Source organism: Muscardinus avellanarius (genome assembly GCF_963383645.1).
Source record: "Muscardinus avellanarius genome assembly, chromosome: 3".
Lineage (NCBI taxonomy): Eukaryota > Metazoa > Chordata > Mammalia > Rodentia > Gliridae > Muscardinus > Muscardinus avellanarius.
Genome location: NC_137788.1, coordinates 612501 through 632085, shown reverse-complemented (window position 1 = coordinate 632085; position 19585 = coordinate 612501). Strand labels below are relative to the sequence as shown.

The 19585-nt window shown below is 48.3% G+C and overlaps 1 protein-coding gene across 1 annotated transcript in view; it reads left to right on the top strand.

Annotated features, from left to right (window-relative positions):
* The window catches only part of SSU72 (SSU72 homolog, RNA polymerase II CTD phosphatase), a gene marked incomplete at its 3' end in the record, with an annotated part of 42851 nt that overhangs the window by 10051 nt on the left and 13215 nt on the right, over window positions 1-19585 (top strand). Inside the window, exon 2 of the mRNA XM_080690995.1 lies at window positions 6806-6949. Coding sequence (XP_080547121.1) covers window positions 6806-6949 — 144 coding nt within the window. The remainder of the gene's footprint in view (window positions 1-6805; window positions 6950-19585) is intronic.

The window sequence follows — 19585 nt, the reverse complement described above, 5'->3', positions numbered from 1 at the left end:
CCGTTCCAGCCTCAAATCTGATAAAAGAAAAGATAAATTCTTTCTGTCTTTGGGGTATACTTGTAGGGATGTAGTTAGACTGAATGGAGAGTGTTTCATGTGGAGACCCTCCATCAGGCCTCTGCATGTCCTGGGACCTTCTGGCAGATCCCTGGAGCATTGTGACCATGCTTACCCTGTCCAGCTTTTTTTGTTGTTGTTGGTACTGGGGATTGAACACAGGGGCATTCTACCTTTGAGCTACACCCCTCACCCTATTTTTTTTTTTTTCTTTATTTTGCAACAGGGTCTCACTAAGTTGCAAAGGGCCTCACTAAATAGCTGAGGCTGGCCGCGAATCGTGATCCTCCTACATCAGCCTCCCAAATGCTGGGGTTATAATCATGCACCACTACGCCTGGTAACCCCCAGCCCTTTTTAGTTTTGATTTAACAGGGTCTTGCTGTGTTGCTGAGGCTGGCCTAAAATTTGTGATCCTCCCCTCTCTGCCTCCCAAGTACTAGGGATTATAGGTATGTATCACCGTGCCCAGTGTCCTGCCCAGACTTCGGATGTACTTTAGGGAGTCCTGTTCAGTTTGTATAGTAAGGCCACACAGTGCATGCTTATAATGTCCCTCGTTACCATCTCATTGTTTGTATGTGTGTGTGTGTGTGTGTGTGTGTGTGTGTGTGTGTGTGTGTATGCATTTTTGGTGGTACTTGGGGATTGAACCCAGTGGCCTTAAGAATCTCAGTAAGTTCCTGAGCCTAGTCTCAAAGTGTAATTTTCCTTTATTAGCCTCCCGAGCACTGGGGTTACATGCGTGTGACATGACGCCCGGTCACTTCATTTTCTTCTCTCTCCCTTTTTTTCCGAGGATTGAACTCTAGCATTCTACTTCTGAGCCACATCCCAGCTCTTTTTTTTTTTTTTTTTCTGGAGATGGAACCCAGAGGCATTTGACCTCCGAGCTATGCCCCTTGCCCTATTTTTTATTCTTTATTTTGTAACAGGGTCTCACTAAGTTGCGAAGGGCCTAAGTAGCTGAGCCTGTCTGCGAACCGTGATTCTTTGGTCTCAGCCTTCTGAATGCTGGGATTACAAGCGTGCAGCACCACACCCGGCACCAGCTTTATTTTTATTCTTTATTTTGAAACAAGGTCCTGAGGTGCACCAGTAACCTGCGATCCTCCTGTTTCGGCCTCCTGAGTACTGGGGTTACAAGTGTGCACTACCATACCCAACTTTTATTTTTTGATGGGATCTTGCTCTGTTCCCCAGGCTGGTCTTAAACTTCTGGGCTCAGTTTCCCAAGTGGTGGGACTAAAGGTCTAAACCACAATACCTGACTTCCTACCCCATTTTTCACCCCCAGTACTGGGGACTGAACTCGGGTATTCTGCCTCCAAGCTACACCCTTAGCCCTATTTTTAGTTTTTAGTTTTTGAAACAGGGCCTCACTAAATAGCCGAGTCTGGCCACAAACCTGTGACTCTCCTGTGCTAGCCTCCCAAGTACGAGGATCACAAGTGTGCGCCACCACGCCCAGCATTCCTACTTGGTTTTAACAAGTTAGTATCTTTGCCAGGTGTAAAAGTGCAACCCTGTAATCCCAGCTGCTTGGGTAGCTGAGGCAGAAGAATCACACACTTGAGGATAGCTTGGACAACTTAGCAAGGTCCTGCCTCCAAAAGTGCTAGGGATGTAGCTCAGTGGTAGAGAGCTTGCCTGGCATGTGCGATGCCCTGACTTCAGTCCCCAGTATGGAGTAGGTAAATTATAACTCAAAGGAGTGGCCAGAGGAATGAATCTTGTTCTTCCCTGCCATTTGCCTTTCCAGTGTTCCATGGGAACAACACTCATTAGAGCAGGTATAGTGTCGCTGAGAGGACATCTGGGAAAAGTGGTCTTAGTCATTACTGCTCTGATCCCAAATGACTCTCCCCTCCTTTGTATACCCAGTTTATTTGTTATTTGCTCACAGGTGTCTTGGTTATAAAAGTTCACAGCTCGCCAGGTATGGTAGCACATGCTTGTAATCCCAGTACTTGGAAAGCTGAGACAGGAGGTACACAGATTCGCAGATAACCTCAGCTACTTAGTGAGGCCCTTTGTGACTCTGTGAGACCCTGTTTCAAAGTAAAGAATAAACTGGGTGTGGTGGTGTACCTTGTAATCCCAGCACTTGGGAGGCTGAGGCAGGAGGATTGCACAGGTTTGAAGCTAGCCCTAGCTACTTAGGCTATCAGCAACTTAGTGAGACCCTGTTTCCAAAGAAAATATAAAATTGGTCTGGGAATGTAGCCCGGAAGTAGAAAGGCCCTGGGCTCCCTGCCCAGTACCACCAAAAAAAAAAAAAAAAAAAAAGTTCATAGCTTGACGGGCATGGTGGTGCATGCTTGTGATCCCAGTACTTGGGAGGCTGAGATAGGAGGCTCTCACAGGTTTGAAGCCAGCCTCAGCTACGTAGGCCCCTAGCAGTTTGTTTGCAGTACTAGGGACGGAACCCAGGGGCATTTTACCTTTGAGCTACACCCCCAGCCCTATTTTTTAGTCTTTATTATTTTTAAAACAGGTCTCACTGAGTTCCAAGGGGTCCCTCACTAAGTAGCTGAGGCTGTCGACGAACTGCGATTCTCCATTCTCTGCCTCCTGAATGCTAGGATTACAAGCGTGCACCACCATTCCCAGCTGCTCTCAGCAATTTAGTGAGACCCTGTTTCCAAATAAAATATAAAATAGGTCTGGGAGCATAGCCCAGAAGTAGAATGCCTCTGGGTTCTACCCCCAGTACCACAAATGAATAAATAAAAAGTTCACAGGTGTTCACAAAAGGTGAAGACCTTTCTACTTAAGGCCTGTGAAGAATGCCCCAGGCTTTGAAGTTGAAACCTCAGGATTTGCTCCAGCTTGATGTACGGAGCTGGCGATCAGAGTGTTTCCTCCAGGCTGAGACACTGGGTTCACTGGGGGCTCCGGGTTCTGTGGTCTGCCGCTTCCGTTCTTACACGTGGCCCACTCCCTTGCCGTTTCTCTTCCCTAGGACCTTCCTCACCTCTCCAGTCACTTCTTTCTGGGTAATGTGTTTTTAATGGATCTTATATTGTGGGAGGGGTTGCTGGGGACTGAACCCGGGGTCATTTCACCTTCACACCACACCCCAGGCCTTACGTTTTGTTTTGAAACAGAGTCTCACTGGGTTGCTGAGTTGCCAGGTTACTGAGGCTATCCTCAAACCTAAGATTCTCCCTGTCTCATCCTCCCAGTACGGGGATTGCAGGCATGTGTATTTTCATAGCATACATCCTTTTTTGAAATTTTGATTTTGTTTGTTTTACCTGCAACCCCACCCCCTATGGGCTTGGAGATGGCAGTCTGTTTTGTTGAACCTCAGCCCTAGTACCCAGCACAGAGCCATCGCCGTCAGTTGCTGGGGCTTTGTGGCTTTGCTGTATGCATGGCCCCAGCCAAAGGGCTGAGGCAAGGACGGGTGCCACTGAGCAGATGTGAGGCTGGTCGAGCTTCTGTGCACCCCTCGTTCTCAGGTAAGCCTGCCCTGACACAGTGGTTACTGAGGTCTGGTTACCAGGGTGCAGGGAAGTAGGGAGAGCTGTGGAAACCTCACATCTGTGAAGCGCAATTCCTTTACCACATACTCAGTTCAAAGGAGCCGGAGGAGCCAGGCAAGGTGACCCACACCTGTAATTCCAGTACTCGAGAGGCTGAAACAGGAGGATCACATGTTTGAGGCCAGTGCATGCCTACTTAATGAGCTACAGTTTCACAATAAAATAGGGCTGGGGTATATCTCAAAGATAGAACAAGCCAGGTGGGGTAGCACAAGCTTGTAATCCCAGCATTTGGGAGGCTGACACAGGAGGATTGTGGTTTGCAGATGGCCTCGGCTACTTAGTGAAGCCCTTTGAAAACGAAAAAGAACAAAATATAGGGCTGGGGGTGGTGCCCCTGGGTTTCATCCCCAGTACTGCAAAAAAAAAAAAAAAAAAAACCCTGGATTCAAGCCCCAGCACCACACACACTGGTGTCCTGTGTGTGTCAGCATCAGTGGGCTGCGTCAGAAGACTGCCTCGGTCACCTGGGTCGCAGCAGTGGGGTCAGCTTGCCGACTTCTGCCCGCAAGGGCTGAACAGGGGTGGCATCCATGCTGCATGCGGGTCTCCCTATTCTTACAATGGAATGGTGTGTGCTTAGATGAAAAATGTTCTTTTATTGTACATTACACAAGTTTGTGAGGCAATGGTCTCAAGTTTAAGATGAAGCTGGAGCAATGGCAAGAACCTGTAATCCTAGTACTTGGGAGGCTGAAACAGGAGGATCACAGGTTGAAGCCAGCCTCAAGAGCTTAGCTTGACCCTATTTAAAAATTAAAAGGGCGCCAGGCGTGGTGGCGCACACTTGTAATCCCGGCGCTTGGGAGGCTGAGACGGGAGGATCGCACAGGTTCAAAGCCAGGCTCAGCAACTTAGTGAGACCCTGTTTCCAAATAAAATATAAAATAGGTCTGGGAGTATAGCCCAGAGGTAGGAAGCCTCTTGGTTCTACCCCCAGTACCACCAAAAAAAATTTAAAAGGGCTGGAGCCTGGGCGAGGTGGTGCATGCTTGTAATCCCAGCATTCGGGAGGCAGAGACCGGAGGATTGTAGTTCGCAGAGAGCCTCAGCTTTTTAGTGAGGCCCTTCACAACTCAGAAAGACCCTGTTTCAAAAATAAAAAGACTAAGCCGGGCGTGGTGGTGCATGCTTTTAATCCCCGTGCTTGGGAGGCGGAGACAGGAGGATCACAGTGGTTTGGAGCCAGCCTCGCTGGCTTAGGAGACCCTGTTTCCAAATTAAAAAAAAATATATAAAATAGGTCTGGGAGTGTAGCCCGGAAGTAGAAGGGCTTCCTGGAACCCCAGTACCACCAAAAAAAAAAAAAAAAGTAAAAAATGTAGGGCTGAGGGTGTGGCTTGGAGGTATAGTGCCCCCTGGGTTCCATCCCTAGTACTGCACGCACACGCACACAGACACACACAAGGGCTGGAGGTGTGCACTTGGAAGTAGAATGCCCCTGAGTTCAGTCTTCACTACAAGAAGGAGGAGCCGAATTCCGTACAGGTTCTTGTGGATTCCAGTGTTGATGGCGAGCCCTTTGACCTCCCCTTGAAGGGCTGTGTTTTAAGTAGCTTTTCGAGTTTGGGTGCACAGTATTAGATGGTGAACGCTCTTCACTCGTGTAGACTCTTAGCTTGAGCATCTGCTCTTTCAGCACTTTCCAGTTTATCAGGAATGCATGTAGAGGAGCCGGGCGTGGTGCGCATGCTTGTAAGCCCAGCATTGGGAGACTGAGACAGGAGGATATGGGTTCATGGACAGTACCACGAGAAAAAAAACATTTAGATGATGTCTCATCTGCAACCTGCTAGGTTATGCTAGAAGCTCTAGGCGTCGTAACTGTTTATCCCTACCAGGCCATCCTGGATACTCAGCTCTAGGTCATCTAGCCAGCAGCACAGGGCATTGTGAAACTGCAGCCACTACAGAGTTTCTTCATAGGATGTCAGCCTGGGAAAGCAGAGTACGACAGCAAGCAGACAAATCTTGGCAAGTTTTTTTTTTTTTTTTTTTTAAACTGGGGTTCCTGGAAACCCTTCTACCTCTGGGCTACACTCCCAGATCTTTTTTTTATATTTTTATTTGTAAACAGGGTCTCTTAAGCCAGCAAGGCTGGCTTTGAACCTGAGCGATACTCCTGTCTCTGCCTCCCAAGCGTGGGGATTACAAGCGTGCGTTGTCAAGTTTTTTAGGTTTTTGTTTTTTTGTGGGGTTTTTTTGGCCCTGGGGATTGAACCTAGAGGCACGTGAATGACTGAAATGTTGCAGCATCCATATGTTAAGTCAGTCCTTTTGAGTTTAGAATAACCAGCTCTAGCCAGGCGTGGTGGCGCACACTTGTCATCCCCATGCTTGGGAGGCTGAGACAGGAAGATCGCACGGGTTCGAAGCCAGCCTCAGCTACTTAGTGAGGCTCTCAGAAACTTAGACCCTGTTTCCAAATAAAATATAAAAAAGGTCTGGGAGTATAGCCCAGAGGTAGAAAGCCTCTGGGTTCCACCCCTAGTACCACCAAAAAAAAAATAATAACCAGCTCTAAACAGCCATCGTGTTGACATGTAGCCCTGTAGTGGCAAATTCTGTTCTAATTGGTTTCACCTAGCTTTTGTGTAGCTTGTCACTTGTCACACAAAATTTTAAATACATAAAGCAGGGCCTGGTGGCCCGTACTTATAATCCCAGTACTTGAAGCCGGGCGTGGGTGCTGCACGCTTGTAATCCCAGCGCTTGGGAGGCTGAGACAGGATCGCACAGGCTCGAAGCCAGCCTCAGCTACTTAGGCTCTCAGCAACTTAGTGAGACTCTGCTTCTCAATAAAGTATAAAATAGGTCTGGGAGTATAGCCCGGAGGTAGAAAAGCACACACACAGACATACAGACACAATCCCAATCCCAGTTCTTGGGAGGCTGAGACAGGAGGATCGCAGATCCGAAACCAGACTCGACAACTTAGTGAGGACCTTCACAATTGAATGAGACTTGTTTCCAAATAAAATCGGGCTGGGGGTTTAGCTCAGAAGTAGAATGCCTCTGGGTTCAATCCCCAGTGGCACTAAAATAAGTACTTAAAATTATGTTAGAAATGTAAAATCTTGTAATCTCTAACCCACAAATATCAATCCGTCCATTCCCACTTAACATCCTGGTTTCGGAACTGTTGAGTCTGTCTGAATCCAACCGTGATGCTTTCTCTCCTTTGTGTCTTCCAGCAAGCGGGGATTCAGCGTCCGGTCCTTCGGAACAGGAACTCATGTGAAGCTCCCAGGACCAGCACCTGACAAGCCCAATGTCTATGATTTTAAAACCACATATGACCAGATGTACAATGATCTCCTCAGGAAAGACAAAGAGCTGTATCCCAGAGCGTGCCCCTAGGAGCCGCAGGGTGGTCTGGCAGGTGTCACTTGTGATGGGCGAGTCACTCTGACCTCCTTCCTGAAGGAGGTGGTCGAGGTGAAACAGGCTCCTGTCTGTATCAGGGCTCTTTCTCTTCCTGCTGCCCTCTGGCAATTCCAAAGGCTAGATCCGTTTGTGGCGGTAGCTATGAAAAGCATACCTTTAGACGCAAGAAACCCACACTGACGTGACCAAGCGGAACCCTGGTGTACTACGAGCCAGCGGGGCTTAGGGGAGAAATCGCGGTGTCAGTGATCCCCCCGCGGCAGGGCTGCAGCTGCGGCCTTTACGGTAGACGTGGGTGTGCGGGCTGAACGCAGTCAGGTTGCTTCACATGTCGCTGGGCCTTTGAGGGTCAGATAAAGGAGGCCAGGTTTGCTACCAAACCATGTTAGAAGCAAATAATCTCAGAGAACTTCATTGCAGAAAGAGACAACCCAGGCTGGATCTGCTACTTAAGACTCATTTGAAAAGAGAAGGTAATTTCCAAATAGGTTTTTATGAAAGTGACACCAAATTGTATAGTGATTAGATCGGTCAGTGCCCAGGGTTTTTAAGTTTACTTACCGTGCTGAGGATTAAACCCAGGGGAGCTCTGCAACCGAGCTACACATCCGGCCCTTTGGTTTGAGACATGGGATCACTAAGTTGCCCAGACAAGCTTTGATCTCACGCTCCTCATGCCTCAGCCTCCGTCACTTGGATTACAGGCAGGCGTGTGCCACCAAACCCAGGGTGGCCTTGGGTATTTTTTTGTTTTTTGTTTGGCACTGGGGATTAAACCCCAGGGCATCTGAGCTACAACTCCAGACCTATCTTACTTTTATTTTGAAACGGTCTTGCTAGGTTGGTGAGAAGCTCAGCCTTTCTCGAGGCCGTCCTTGAACCTGCAGCCCTCCTGTCTCAGCAGCCTCCCAAGTACTGGGGTTATAAGAATGCATTTCCAGTCGTGGCTTTTTTTCTTTCTTTTTTTTTTTTTTGTAAAGCCTTTTTTATTACTGCTTTAGTCCTCTTGCTTGATTTAATTTTCTATATCCTATTGGTTCAGTTTAGGTATGTGCCATGGGTTTTGACTGGAACATCTTACAGTTACCTCCAGGCTAATTTAATGTTTCCTAGGGCTTGGGCTGTAGCTCGGTGGATGTCCGAATGTTGAGCCTGTGCTTGAGGCCCTGGGTTCAACCCCAGCGCCACACAAAAACTTCTGGACCTTCTTTCATTATTGTGAATGCTTTATAGTTCTTAGAATGGAACCTAAACATATTCCAAGCAAGTGAATATAAAATCAAATGAAATTTTTGGTTTCCACATTGGTACTCTTATGATTCTACTCCCTCCTTCCACTCCCTTCTTTTCTTCTTTGGTACCAGAGATTGGATTCAAGGGCATTCTACCTCTGAGCCATATCATTTCTATTTTATTTTGAAATAGGGTCTCAAAAAATTGTCGAGGGAGGGCCTCACTAAATTGTTGAGGCTGGCTGTAGACCTATGCTCCTCCTGCCTCAGCCTCCCAAGAATTGGAATTGCATGAGTACATCACCACAGCCAACTTGCAGTTTCTGATAAATTAAATGAAGCTAGGTTAGTAGTGTTCACCTCTAGTCCCAGCTGCTTAGGCGACTGAGGCAGGAGGATAGTTTGACACCTGAGAGTCAGGGTCAGTTTGAAAACAGTCAGAGCCTGTCTCAAAAACAATAGTGGCTGGGCATTGTGGTGCATGCCTGTACCACATACACTTGGGAGTCTGAGACAGTAGGGTCACAGGTTCACGGAAAGCTGCAGCAAGTGGCGAGACACTTGTTTCCAAACAAAAAACAAAAAGCACTGGAAGCCCAGCGTGGTGGGCACACTTGTAATCCAGCATTTGGAAGGCGGACACAGGAGGACCGCGGTTCCTGGCTAGCTTCAGCTACTTAGTGAAGCCCTTTGCAGCTCAGTGAGACCCTGTTTCAAAATAAAGAATAAAAAATAAAATAGGTCTGGGTGTGTAGCACGGAGGTAGAATGTCCCTGGGTTCCATCCCCATTGCCGTGGGAAAAAAAAAAAAAGCACTGGGTTGTAGCTTAGAGACAGAATGCCCTGTATCCATTCCCTAGTAACACACACACACACACACACACACACACACACACACGTATTTATTTTTAAATTTTATTTATTTACTTAGTTGTACTGGGGATTGAACCCAGGAGCATTCTACCTTTGAGTTACATGCCCAGCCCTAGTTTTTTGGTTTTTTGGGGGGTTTTTTGTGTGTGCGTGTTGTTGAGGATAGAACTCAGGGGCCTTCAACTCCAGGCTACACGCCGACTTACTTGGTTTTTGGGGGGTTTTTTTTGCGGGTCTGGGGATGGAACACGGGCATTCGACCTCCGAGCTACACCCCCCTGCCCTATTTTTTATTCTTTATTTTGAATACCGGGTCTCACTGAGTTGCAGAGGGCCTCACTAAGTAGCTGAGGCTGTCTGCAAACCACGATCCTTCGGTCTCAGCCTCCCAAATGCTGGGATTACAAGCATGTGCCACCACGCCCGGCTCACCCTAACTTATTTGGAAACAGGGATTCACTAAGTATCTTTGAGGCTGGTTTTTGAATCTGTGTGATCCTCCTGTCTCAGCCTCCCAAGCACTGGGATTACAAGGGTGCCACTAGCCCAGCTTAATTTATTTTGAAACAGTTTTAATAAATTGTTGAGGCTGTCCTTGAACCTGCAATCCTGTGATCCTCCTGTCTCAGTCTCCCAAGTCAAAGGTACACCACCACGCCTGGCTGCAAATTTCCTTAATGAACTGAAAATATATTTGTATATAGGTAGATTAGTTAAATAGCTACGGGGGCCTCAAAGGTTATTCTAGCAAAGTTTAAGTCCTGGAGGTCACTGCATAGCCAGTTAGAACAGTTGGGACAGTGCCGGACGTGGTGGCACATACTTGTAATCCTCGCTCTTGGGAGGCTGAGACAGGAGGATCGCACGGGTTCCAAGCCAGCCTCAGCTACTTAGTGAGGCTCTCAGCAACTTAATGAGACCCTTTTTCCAAATAAAATATAAAAAAGGTCTGGGATAAAAAAAAAAAGTCTGGGTGTATAACCCGGAGGTAGAAAGCCTCTGGGTTCCACCCCTAGTACCACCAAAAAAAAAATGAACAGTTGGGGCAGATATTGTTTCCTGAAGTGTGTAGTCCTAAGAAGACCTCTGTGTGGCAGACCTGTCTAGGGTCCCCGCACAGCTGGTGTTTCTCTCTGCTCAGGAGCCCGGGAATCTGCATTTGAATAAATGCCCTAAGACTTTTTTTTTTTTTTTTTTTTTTTTTTGTGGGACTGGGGAATGAACCCAGGTGCCTGGCTACCCTAAACATTCCTGGTGAGATGTTTGCTGTCTTGTCCTCTTTGAGGACATAGCTGTGAGTGACGTGCCAGTTTGTTAGCGTCCTTGGCTAAGGAGGGTGGCCGAGCTGTCTTAGAACCACTCCTCCCTGTACTGTTCTCTCGTGAGAGCAGCCGCCCGCCCTTTGTTTCGGTCTCAGCCTCACAGGGGAGCGTAAGCACAGAGTCCCTTTATGGGCTCTCCATTTTAAGCTGGATCCTTCTTTCAGCCCTGGAGAAGGACTCAAGGCTTTCTTATATTGAACACTGGTTTGCCGTTAACATAATCTGATACTCTCTCTGCTTATGAAAATTATTCTTGCGTTCGTACCAATCATTTTGAAATTTTTGTATTCCGTGAGAAATAAAAATAGATGGTAATACACATGTTCATACTCCCTTGTTAAAAAGTCCAGCTCTTCTCCTGGAGCCACCTGACCTCAGCTCCTAGAGCCGGGTCAGCACTTCCCACATCGCACAAGGATAAGTCTAGCTCCCAGCAGATCCCGAGGGGCGAGCTGAGGGAGAAGGAATGTCCCCGGTAGTTGTAAAAGAGGAAGCTGAACCAGCCCAGGATTCAGTCTCCTTCACAGGTCAGTGGTTTCCCGTGATGACCCCATCTGTCCAGAAGAGGGCTGCACGATGTGGTCTCCGTGTACAGAGGGTGCCAGCTTCAGGGAGCCTGTGGCCTTCTTCACAGCTCAGCGGCAGTGAGTTGTCAAGAGTATTTGCCTCTTGGAGACCCACTTTTTGTTGGCTGCTTCACTCCTGGAGTCTCACAGGTAGGGACAGGAAGGGGTCAGAATGATGTGTCCAGTGCTTAGCCGAGTTCCTCTCAGAACTGCCCTTGCCCGGGAAAGGAGGGTCATCTCCAGGAGTTTCCTGAGGGTGTTAGCAGGAAGCTGGGGCGTGGCAAGGGCACGGTCACCCAAATGTGAAGAACACAGCAGAGGAGGAGGGCGGAGAGGAGGGTGCAGGTGTGTGCCCCTCACTCCCAGGACAGATGCTGTTTAGAAGGCAGCCTGGTAACAACAGTTAGTAGTGGGGTGTGGGGATGTGTGACAATACAAATAAAAGGCCAAACATCACAAATCTAGCTGGATAACTTGTGGGTTTGCAAAACTGCTAATTATAATCTGCAATAGAAAACTGCAAGGGATATTTTTTAAGGTGTAATACAGCCATGCGTGGTGGTGCACGCTTGTAATCCCAGCATTGGGAGGCTCAGACAGGAGGATTGCAGTTCGTAGACAGCCTCAGCTTAATGAGGCCTTTTGCAGCTCAGTGAGATCCTGCTTTAAAGAATAAAAAATCAGGTTGGGGGTGTAGCTCAGAAGTAGAGTTCCACTGGGTTCCGTCCCCAGTACTGCAAAAAAAAAAAAAAAAAGATATAATGCAAAAGATAAAACATGACATTAACCCGGGTGTAGTGGCACACACTTGTAATCTCCACGCTTGGGAGGTGAAGACAGGAGGTTCACGCAGGTTCAAAGCCAGCATCGCTGGCTTACGAGACCCTGTTTCCAAATAAAACAAAAAATAGGTCTGGAAGTGTACCTCGAAGGTAGAAGGGTTCCATCCCCAGTACCAGCAAAAAAAAAAAAAGACATTATGTGAAGCGCTTAAATTTTGAAAGGAGAGCTGGGCGTGGTGGCGCACACTTGTAATCCCAGCACTCGGGAGGCTGAGACCAAAGGATCGCAGTGTGCAGAAAGCCTCAGCTACTTAATGAGGTCCTCCGCAACTAAGTAAGATGCTGTTTCAAAATAAAGAATAAAAAATAGGGCAAGGGGTGTAGCTCAGGTTGAATGCCCCTGGGTTCCATCCCCAGACCCGCCCCCCCAAAAAAAAATTGAAAGGAGAAGCTTAGGAAAATGCCCCTGGATTAGAGTCCAGGGCTGAATCAGGCGTCTGTTGGCGCTCCCATCTGTCTTCTGGTTGTGTGGCCAGGGCCGTAATTCCCTCGTGTTTTTTGTTTGTCTTTTTGGTTGTACTGGAGATGGAACCCAGGGGCATTCTACCCCTTGAGCTACACCCCAACCCTATTTCTTATTCTTAGTTGTTTTCTTTCTTCCTTTTCCTTCCTCCCTCCCTCCCTCCCACTCCCTCTTTCTTTCTTTCTTTCTTTCTTTCTTTCTTTCTTTCTTTCTTTCTTTCTTTCTTTCTTTCTTCCTTTGTGGTACTGGGGATGGAACCCCAGCGGCAACATACCTCTGAGCTACACCCCGCAGCCCTTTTTTTTTTTTTTGCAGGTCTGGGAATAGAACCCAAGGGCATTCGATCTTGGAGCTATACCCCCTGCCCTGTTTTTTATTCTTTATTTTGAAACAAGGTCTCACTGAGTTGCAGAGGGCCTCACTGAGTAGCTGAGGCTGGCTGTGAATCTGGATCTGCCTGTCTCGGCCTCCCAAATGCCGGGATTACAAGTGTGTGCCACCATGCCTGACTCTTCTTTATTTTGAAACAGGGTATCACTGAGTTGCCAAGGGCCTCACTAAGTAGCTGAGGCTGGCTGAGAACCCATATGCTCCTGTCTCAGCCTCCCAAATGCTGGGATTACAGGCATTCACCACTACTCCTGGTTCTTCATGTGTATTATAACATGCTCAGCTGACTTGGACCAATGGTTTTGTTGATACTGAAACAGGTGCTCCTCAACTCAGAATGGGGTTGCATCTAATAAGCCCATCACAAGCTGAAAATAGGACGCATCTTGGATGCCAGTGGTCTGTAGCACGCACACCCTGGCCTGTAGCACACACACCCTAGCTCAGCAGCACCCGGCCCAGGAGCAGCGTCTCTGCCATGCCCTGGCACGTGGATAGGATCTCTTGTTGCATTTTGCCAGCCTGGGAACAGTTTCTATTGAATTCAAGGTACAGTTTCTATTGAATCACATCAGTTTTGTTTTTTGTGAGTCTGGGGATGGAACCCAGAGGCATTTGACTTCCAAGCTACACCCCCGCCGTATTTTTTATTCTTTATTTGGAAACAGGTTCTCACTAAGCTGAGGCTGACTGTGAACCGCGATCCTCCAGTCTCAGCCTCTCAAATGCTGGGATTACAAGCATGCCCACCACACCCAGCTTTCACTTCAGTTTTGAACCATGAGAAGGTTGACCCCTTTCTCAGTCAGGGACTCTAATTTCTTAGAAACATGTCCGTAAAGCAGGTGTAATGGCACAGGATTGTAATCTGAGTTTGGGAGGTAGAGATGGGAAGATTGAAGAATCAAGGCCAGTGCCTTGCAGTTAGAGTGTAAGTAGGTGGTCCTGACTTTGGTTTCCACAACCAGAAGTGAGTGTGAGGGAGTGTGGCTCGTTGCTTGCTGTGTGAACTTTTTTGTGTGTGGTGCTGGGGGGGGGGGTGTTGAACACAAGGGCATTCTACGAATTCTGAGCTGTATCTCCAGCCTGTGTTTTGAAACAGGACCTTGCTAGTTTGCGGAGAGTCTCACTAACTGAGTCTGGTCTTAAATGTGAACTTTTTGTCTGCTGTCTGAAATCTTCAGGGCAGTTTGGCTAGGTTTGCAATGTTGAACAAAAACTAAACTGGTTGTTTTAGCTCTCACAGCTAAAGTCAGACTGGATCGGTTGATAGTGTTTCCACATCTCTTGGGGATTGTCTATTCAAGGTGTATGTACATGGACTAGGGATAAGAAATCTTAAGTTCGCTTTACTTCCAAAGACAGTATTTTCTAAGCCAGACATAGTTTGAGCATGGGAGTGTGAGGCCAGCCTGGGCACCAGAAAGACCCTGTCTCAAAAAGCCGGTGTGGTGGTGCACACTTAAAGTCCTGGTTCTTGGGAGGCTGGCAGGAGAATCACAGCTTCATGGCCAGCTTCAGCAACTTAGGCCTTCCACAACTTAAGGCCTGTTTAAAACAGAATGGATGAAATAGGACTCGGGTACAGCTTAGCAGTAGAGTGACCAGGGTTCTCCTCTTCTTACACCTCTGCTTTCTGGTTTTAGAGAAGCGTTCATTAGCCGGGCGTGGTGGGCACGCTTGCAATCCCCGCGCTTGGGAGGCTGAGACAGGAGGATCGCACAGGTTCAAAGCCAGCCTCAGCTACTTAGTGAGGCTCTCAGTAACTTAGTGAGACCCTATTTCCAAATAAAATAGAAAATAGGTCTGGGAGTATAGCCCGGAGGTAGAAAGCCTCTGGGTTCCACCCAGTACCACCAAAAAAAAAAAAAAAAAAAAAGTGTTCATACCTGTAGTATAAATTAAGGCCTTAAAGAATTTGCTAAGGCCAGAATGGTAGCTGTTGTGTCCGAGAGAGGCTTGCCTGCCCATCTCATCTCGTTAGTCAGGATGAAGAGAGCTGCCTGGCTGGATAGTTGCCAAGACCCTCAGAGGTCTGGCCCTGAAAGAACCACTGCTTCGAGTGCTGAGCCAGGTCCAGGGCCATAGCCCCTGACTGCTCCTCAGCTGTGTGCTGCTGAGCTGCTGTTTGTCAAGTCAGGGTCGTGCTGCCGGTTTCACTTTGCCTGGAGAGGTGTGGGGCTGTCATAACCCTGGCAGAGCTTCTGTCCGCTGAGTGATGGCCAACTGCCTAATGGCTCCTGGTGCTGAACCCGAGACTTCTTTCAGGGGTTCCCAGGTTTTGATTTGGTTTTGTTTTTGTGGCACTGGGATTGGAAACCAGGGACACTCAATCCGAGTGATACCCCCAGCCCTATTTTTTATTCTTTATTTTGAAACAGAGTCTCATTGAGTTGTAGAGGGCCTCACTAAATAGCTGAGGGTGTTGGAGAACAGGGATCCCTCCGTCTCAGCCTCCCAAATGCTGGGATTACAAGTGTGTGCCACACATTTGTTTCTTGTCAGGTGTGTGGCACACCTATAATCCCAGTACTTGGGAGGCTGACACAACAGGACTGTAGATTTGAGGCCAGCCTCAGCAGTTTGATAAAGCCCTCAGCATCTTCGTGAAACCCTGTTTCAAAATAAAAAGTAAACTGTGTGTGGTGATGCAAGCTTGAAATCCCAGTACTTGGGAAGCTGATACAGGAGGATCACAGGTCAGTCTCAGCTACTTAGGCAATTTAGTGAGACCTTGTTTCCAAATAAAGAATAAAAAGTTAGGGCTGGGGATATAACTCAAAGGTAGAATGCTCCTGGGTTCAATCCTCAGTTTTTCCAAAAAACAAAGAAAAAAGGCTGGGTATGTACTTGGAGGCAGAATTCCCCTGGATTTAGTAGTCCCTAGAACCCCCTGCCCCCAAGGGAAAAAAAAAAACAAAAATGAGTATTAATTTTTTGGTTATACTTGGGATTGAACCCAGGGGCATTCTATTTCCATGCTGTACTCCTAGCCCTTTTTTTCTTTTTTTTCTTTTTTTTTCTTTTGGTACTGGGGAATGAACCCAGCAGCATTCTACCGCTGAGCTACACCGCTGCCGCCTCCCTCCCCCCGCCACCTCAATTTTTTTTAATTTGCTTTTTAAACAGTGTCTCACTAAGTTGCAGAGGGCCTTACTAACTGGAACTCCAACCGTGTGCCTCCATGCTGGGCTTACATTTTGTTTTTGAAACAGCCATGCCAAGTTCCTGGAATTCTTGCTGTGTTTTAAGGCTATCCTCTGATCCTCTAGTCTCCGCCTTTTGAGTATTGGAATTTCAGGTGTGTGCCACCATGTCCAGCTGTGAATTTCTTTTGTAATCCATTGAGTTGGAAGCTTCTGGTGTAGCAGCTCTGAGATTCTCCACCCAGACATCTGTAAGGTTCAGAGCTTACAGCTCTTTGTGTAATGATGCTAAGATGCCGTTGGCCTAGCCTCTTTTCCTTCACTGTGTAACCAGCCTCCATTCTAATGATGCCTTAAGCATGTGTTTTGCCACCTACCCTCAGGTACCTCTTGGCCTCTTGTCCAGACTACCAGGGGCCCTGAGAGCTACTCCAGGAGGCCCTTTCACAGCACGGTCTCTCCCTGCTTGACAGGCTGCTGCTGGGGTTGCGGGGTCCGGCCACCAGGGCCGTGGGCAGATAGCTGTGACGTGCAGCCTGTGCACAGCGGCCTTGCCCACCAACACTCCCACCTCTGACATCACGTACACCACAGCAGCTGCCACGGCCTTACCTCATTGCTTTACTGCTCACACTACAACAGGCTGGCCGAGCTCCAGCTTGTCCTTGAAACCTGAGCCCAGGGCACTAACAGTGTGGCCTCATGGACAGCGCTTTGATGTGTGGTGCCTCCTGTGTTCGTGATCGGTGGAAGGTGGGCAGTCTCTGCAAGGTCCCCTGCTCAGTCACGGGAAGGTCTGGCCAATGCAATGGCCGGCCTCCCCTGGAGGGCTTGTCCGAGTTGTGGCATAGGGCAGGGCAGGTTGGCCGTGGCTTACTCTGCTTCACACCCGGCTCCCCGCCCTGATGGTCAGGTTGTGTTTGGGCTTCCCACTAGGGCTCTCAGGACAGTTGGCGCCTTCTGGAGAAGGAATGCCTTGGGAAATGTGATACAGCAGAACTGAAGCAGAGGCTCTTAGAGCTACAGGTTTGGGTGGTGATGTGAGCTTGGGATTGAGAGGGAGGGTACCAGTGGCCGATGGCTCTGATGCGCTGTGACTGGATACAGCCCTGCCGCCCTCAGCATGGCGGTTCCTCCTGGGCCAGGGTGTAATTCCTTGTGTCAGCTCCATTGACTTGGCAGTGACTCCTCTTCCATCTGTGACTTGCCACCGTCTCAGCCCACACACAGTAGCTGCAGCGTGGCCTTGAGCCCACCAGGCTTTCTTTCCTGCTGTGCCCTGGTTTCCACTTGGGATGCCCTGCACTCACTGCCACAGGATACTACCATCATCCTTGTGGAGGGTAGCCACCTCCATCGTTTTCATGAGGCTCTCCTCTGAAACAAAGACCTTCCCTGGACTTTATTCAGGACGTCACCTGAGAAGCGCTATTCTGGGATCCTCAGAAAGGGCTTGATTGCACCTGGAGAAGCTGGCAGCCTGTCCTGCAAGCGCAGGTCTGAGCCAAATGTGCCACTGATGCAAATGAATCTGACCCGGCGCAGTTTCTGTGGAGCAGGGGGTGCACGTAGCACCACCACGCACCTTCAGTGTCTCCTGCATGGCGAAGGCAGCTGCACCCTCGCTTGGCACGAGCCTCATCCATGGCTATAGGCACAGCAAGTGACCCTTGCTCAACTCCTGAGGCGCCTAGGCGCAAGCTCTCTTCTGTTAAGGCGGGTGTCACTCGGCATCTCTGCTCTGAGGCCTGTGCTCTCTAAAAGCCCTGGCTGCCCCATTCAGGCCCTTTGGGCCGCTCAGACCCCCAGATAAGTCAGTGTCCCCACTTGACCAGGCCTGCGAGGAGCTCCGGCGAGGGCGTGTGGCCCCAGCTCTTGTGATTGAGCTCTCCCACGCCCCGTGGGTTCTGGAGGCAGCTCAGCTGGTACTGCCCTGGCAGTGGAAGTTGCCAAGGGAGAGTCCAGCTCACTAGCCAGCCAAGCTGTGTCTGGTCATTTTGACCTGTAACTGCTTTTTATCTTTTTAATTTTTTTTTTTTTTTCGGGTCTGGGGATGGAACCCAGGGGCATTTGACCTCCAAGCTATACCCCCTGCCTTATATTTTATTCTTTATTTATTTATTTTTGCGGGGTTTTATTCTTTATTTTAAAACAGGGTCTCACTAAGTAGCTGAGGCTGTCTGTGAACTGCAATTCTCTGGTCTCAGCCTCCCGAATGCTGGGATTACAAGCATGTGCCACCACGTCCGGCTTGTTTTTTATCTTAAGGTTGCCTCTGAACACTCAATTTCTTGGTGAAGACACCTGACACACACACACACCCCACTTTTTTCTGTGGCAGCCAGCATGGTGTTTCTGTTGGTGCTAAAGCATTGCTTTCTGCCTTGGAATACTTCTAGGTTTGAACTATACAGTGATTTGGCATTGAAGCTAAATCATAAATTAAGACCTGTTCTCAATAGATTTAAAAAGGAAACTAATCCAGGCATGGTGGCACAAGCTTGTAATCCAACTACTTGGGACACCAAGACAGAAGGATCGCAGGTTTGTGACCAGTCTCAGCAATTTAGGACCTCCACAATTTAGACCCTGTTTCAAAATAAAATAGGGTTGAGGATGTAGCTCAGAAGTAGAATGCCCCTGAGTTCAGCCCCCAGCACCAAATAAAAGGGAATCTAGGGTTGTCCAGGGTTCAATCCTAGCTTCCACATACATATAAAATTGGAAGATCAGGTGTGGTTTCAAGTACTTCCAATCCTAGTACTTAGGCAGAGATAGGAGGATAATAAATTCAGCAACCTCCGCAGCAACTTAATAGCCCCTCCACAACTTGGCAAGTACCTGTTTCAAAATTAAAAATAGGGCCAGGCAGTCAGGGATGATGGTGCATTCTTATAATCCCAGTGCTTGGGAGACTGAGACAGGAGGATTGCAGTTTGCAGACAGCCTCAGTTACTTAGGCCAAGGCCTTATGCAACTTGGTGAGACCCTGTTTCAAAATAAATAAATAAAAAATAGGCCTGGGAGCCGGGTGTGGTGGTGCATGCTTGTAATCCCCGCGCTTGGGAGGCTGAGAGGAGGATCACACAGGTTCAAAGCCAGCCTCAGCTACTTGGTGAGGCTGTCAGCAACTTAGTGAGACACTGTTTCCAAATAAAATGTAAAATAGGCCTGGGAGTATAGCCCAGACATAGAAAGCCTCTGGGTTCCACCCCAGTACCACCCCAAAAAAATAAAAATAAAAATAGGCCTGGGAGCCAGGCATGGTAGCGCACGCTTATAATCCCCGTGCTTGGGAGGCTGAGATAGGATCGTGCAGGTTCGAAGACAGCCTTAGCTTCTTAAAAGAGACTCTGTTTCCAAATAAAATAGGTCTGAGAGTGTAGTCCGGAGGTAGAAGGTCCCTGGGTTGCCTCCCCAGTATCACCAAAAAAAAATAGGCCTGGGGGTTCAGCTTGGAGGTAGAATGGCCCTGGGATCCATCCCTAGTACTGGGAAAAGGGGAAAAAAAAAAAAAAATAGGGCTGGGTGTGGTGGTACATGCTTGTAATCCCAGTAAACCTAGTACATGGAGGCTGGCAGGTTCATGGCCAGCCTTACTTAGGGAGGTGCTCCAGAACTTAGTGAGACCCTGTTTCCAAGAAAATAATAAAAAATAGGGTTGGGGTATGGCTTGGAGGTAGAATGCCTGTGGGATTTATCCCCAGTACTCTAATAATAGGGCTAGGGGTATAGCTTGGAAGTGCAGTACCC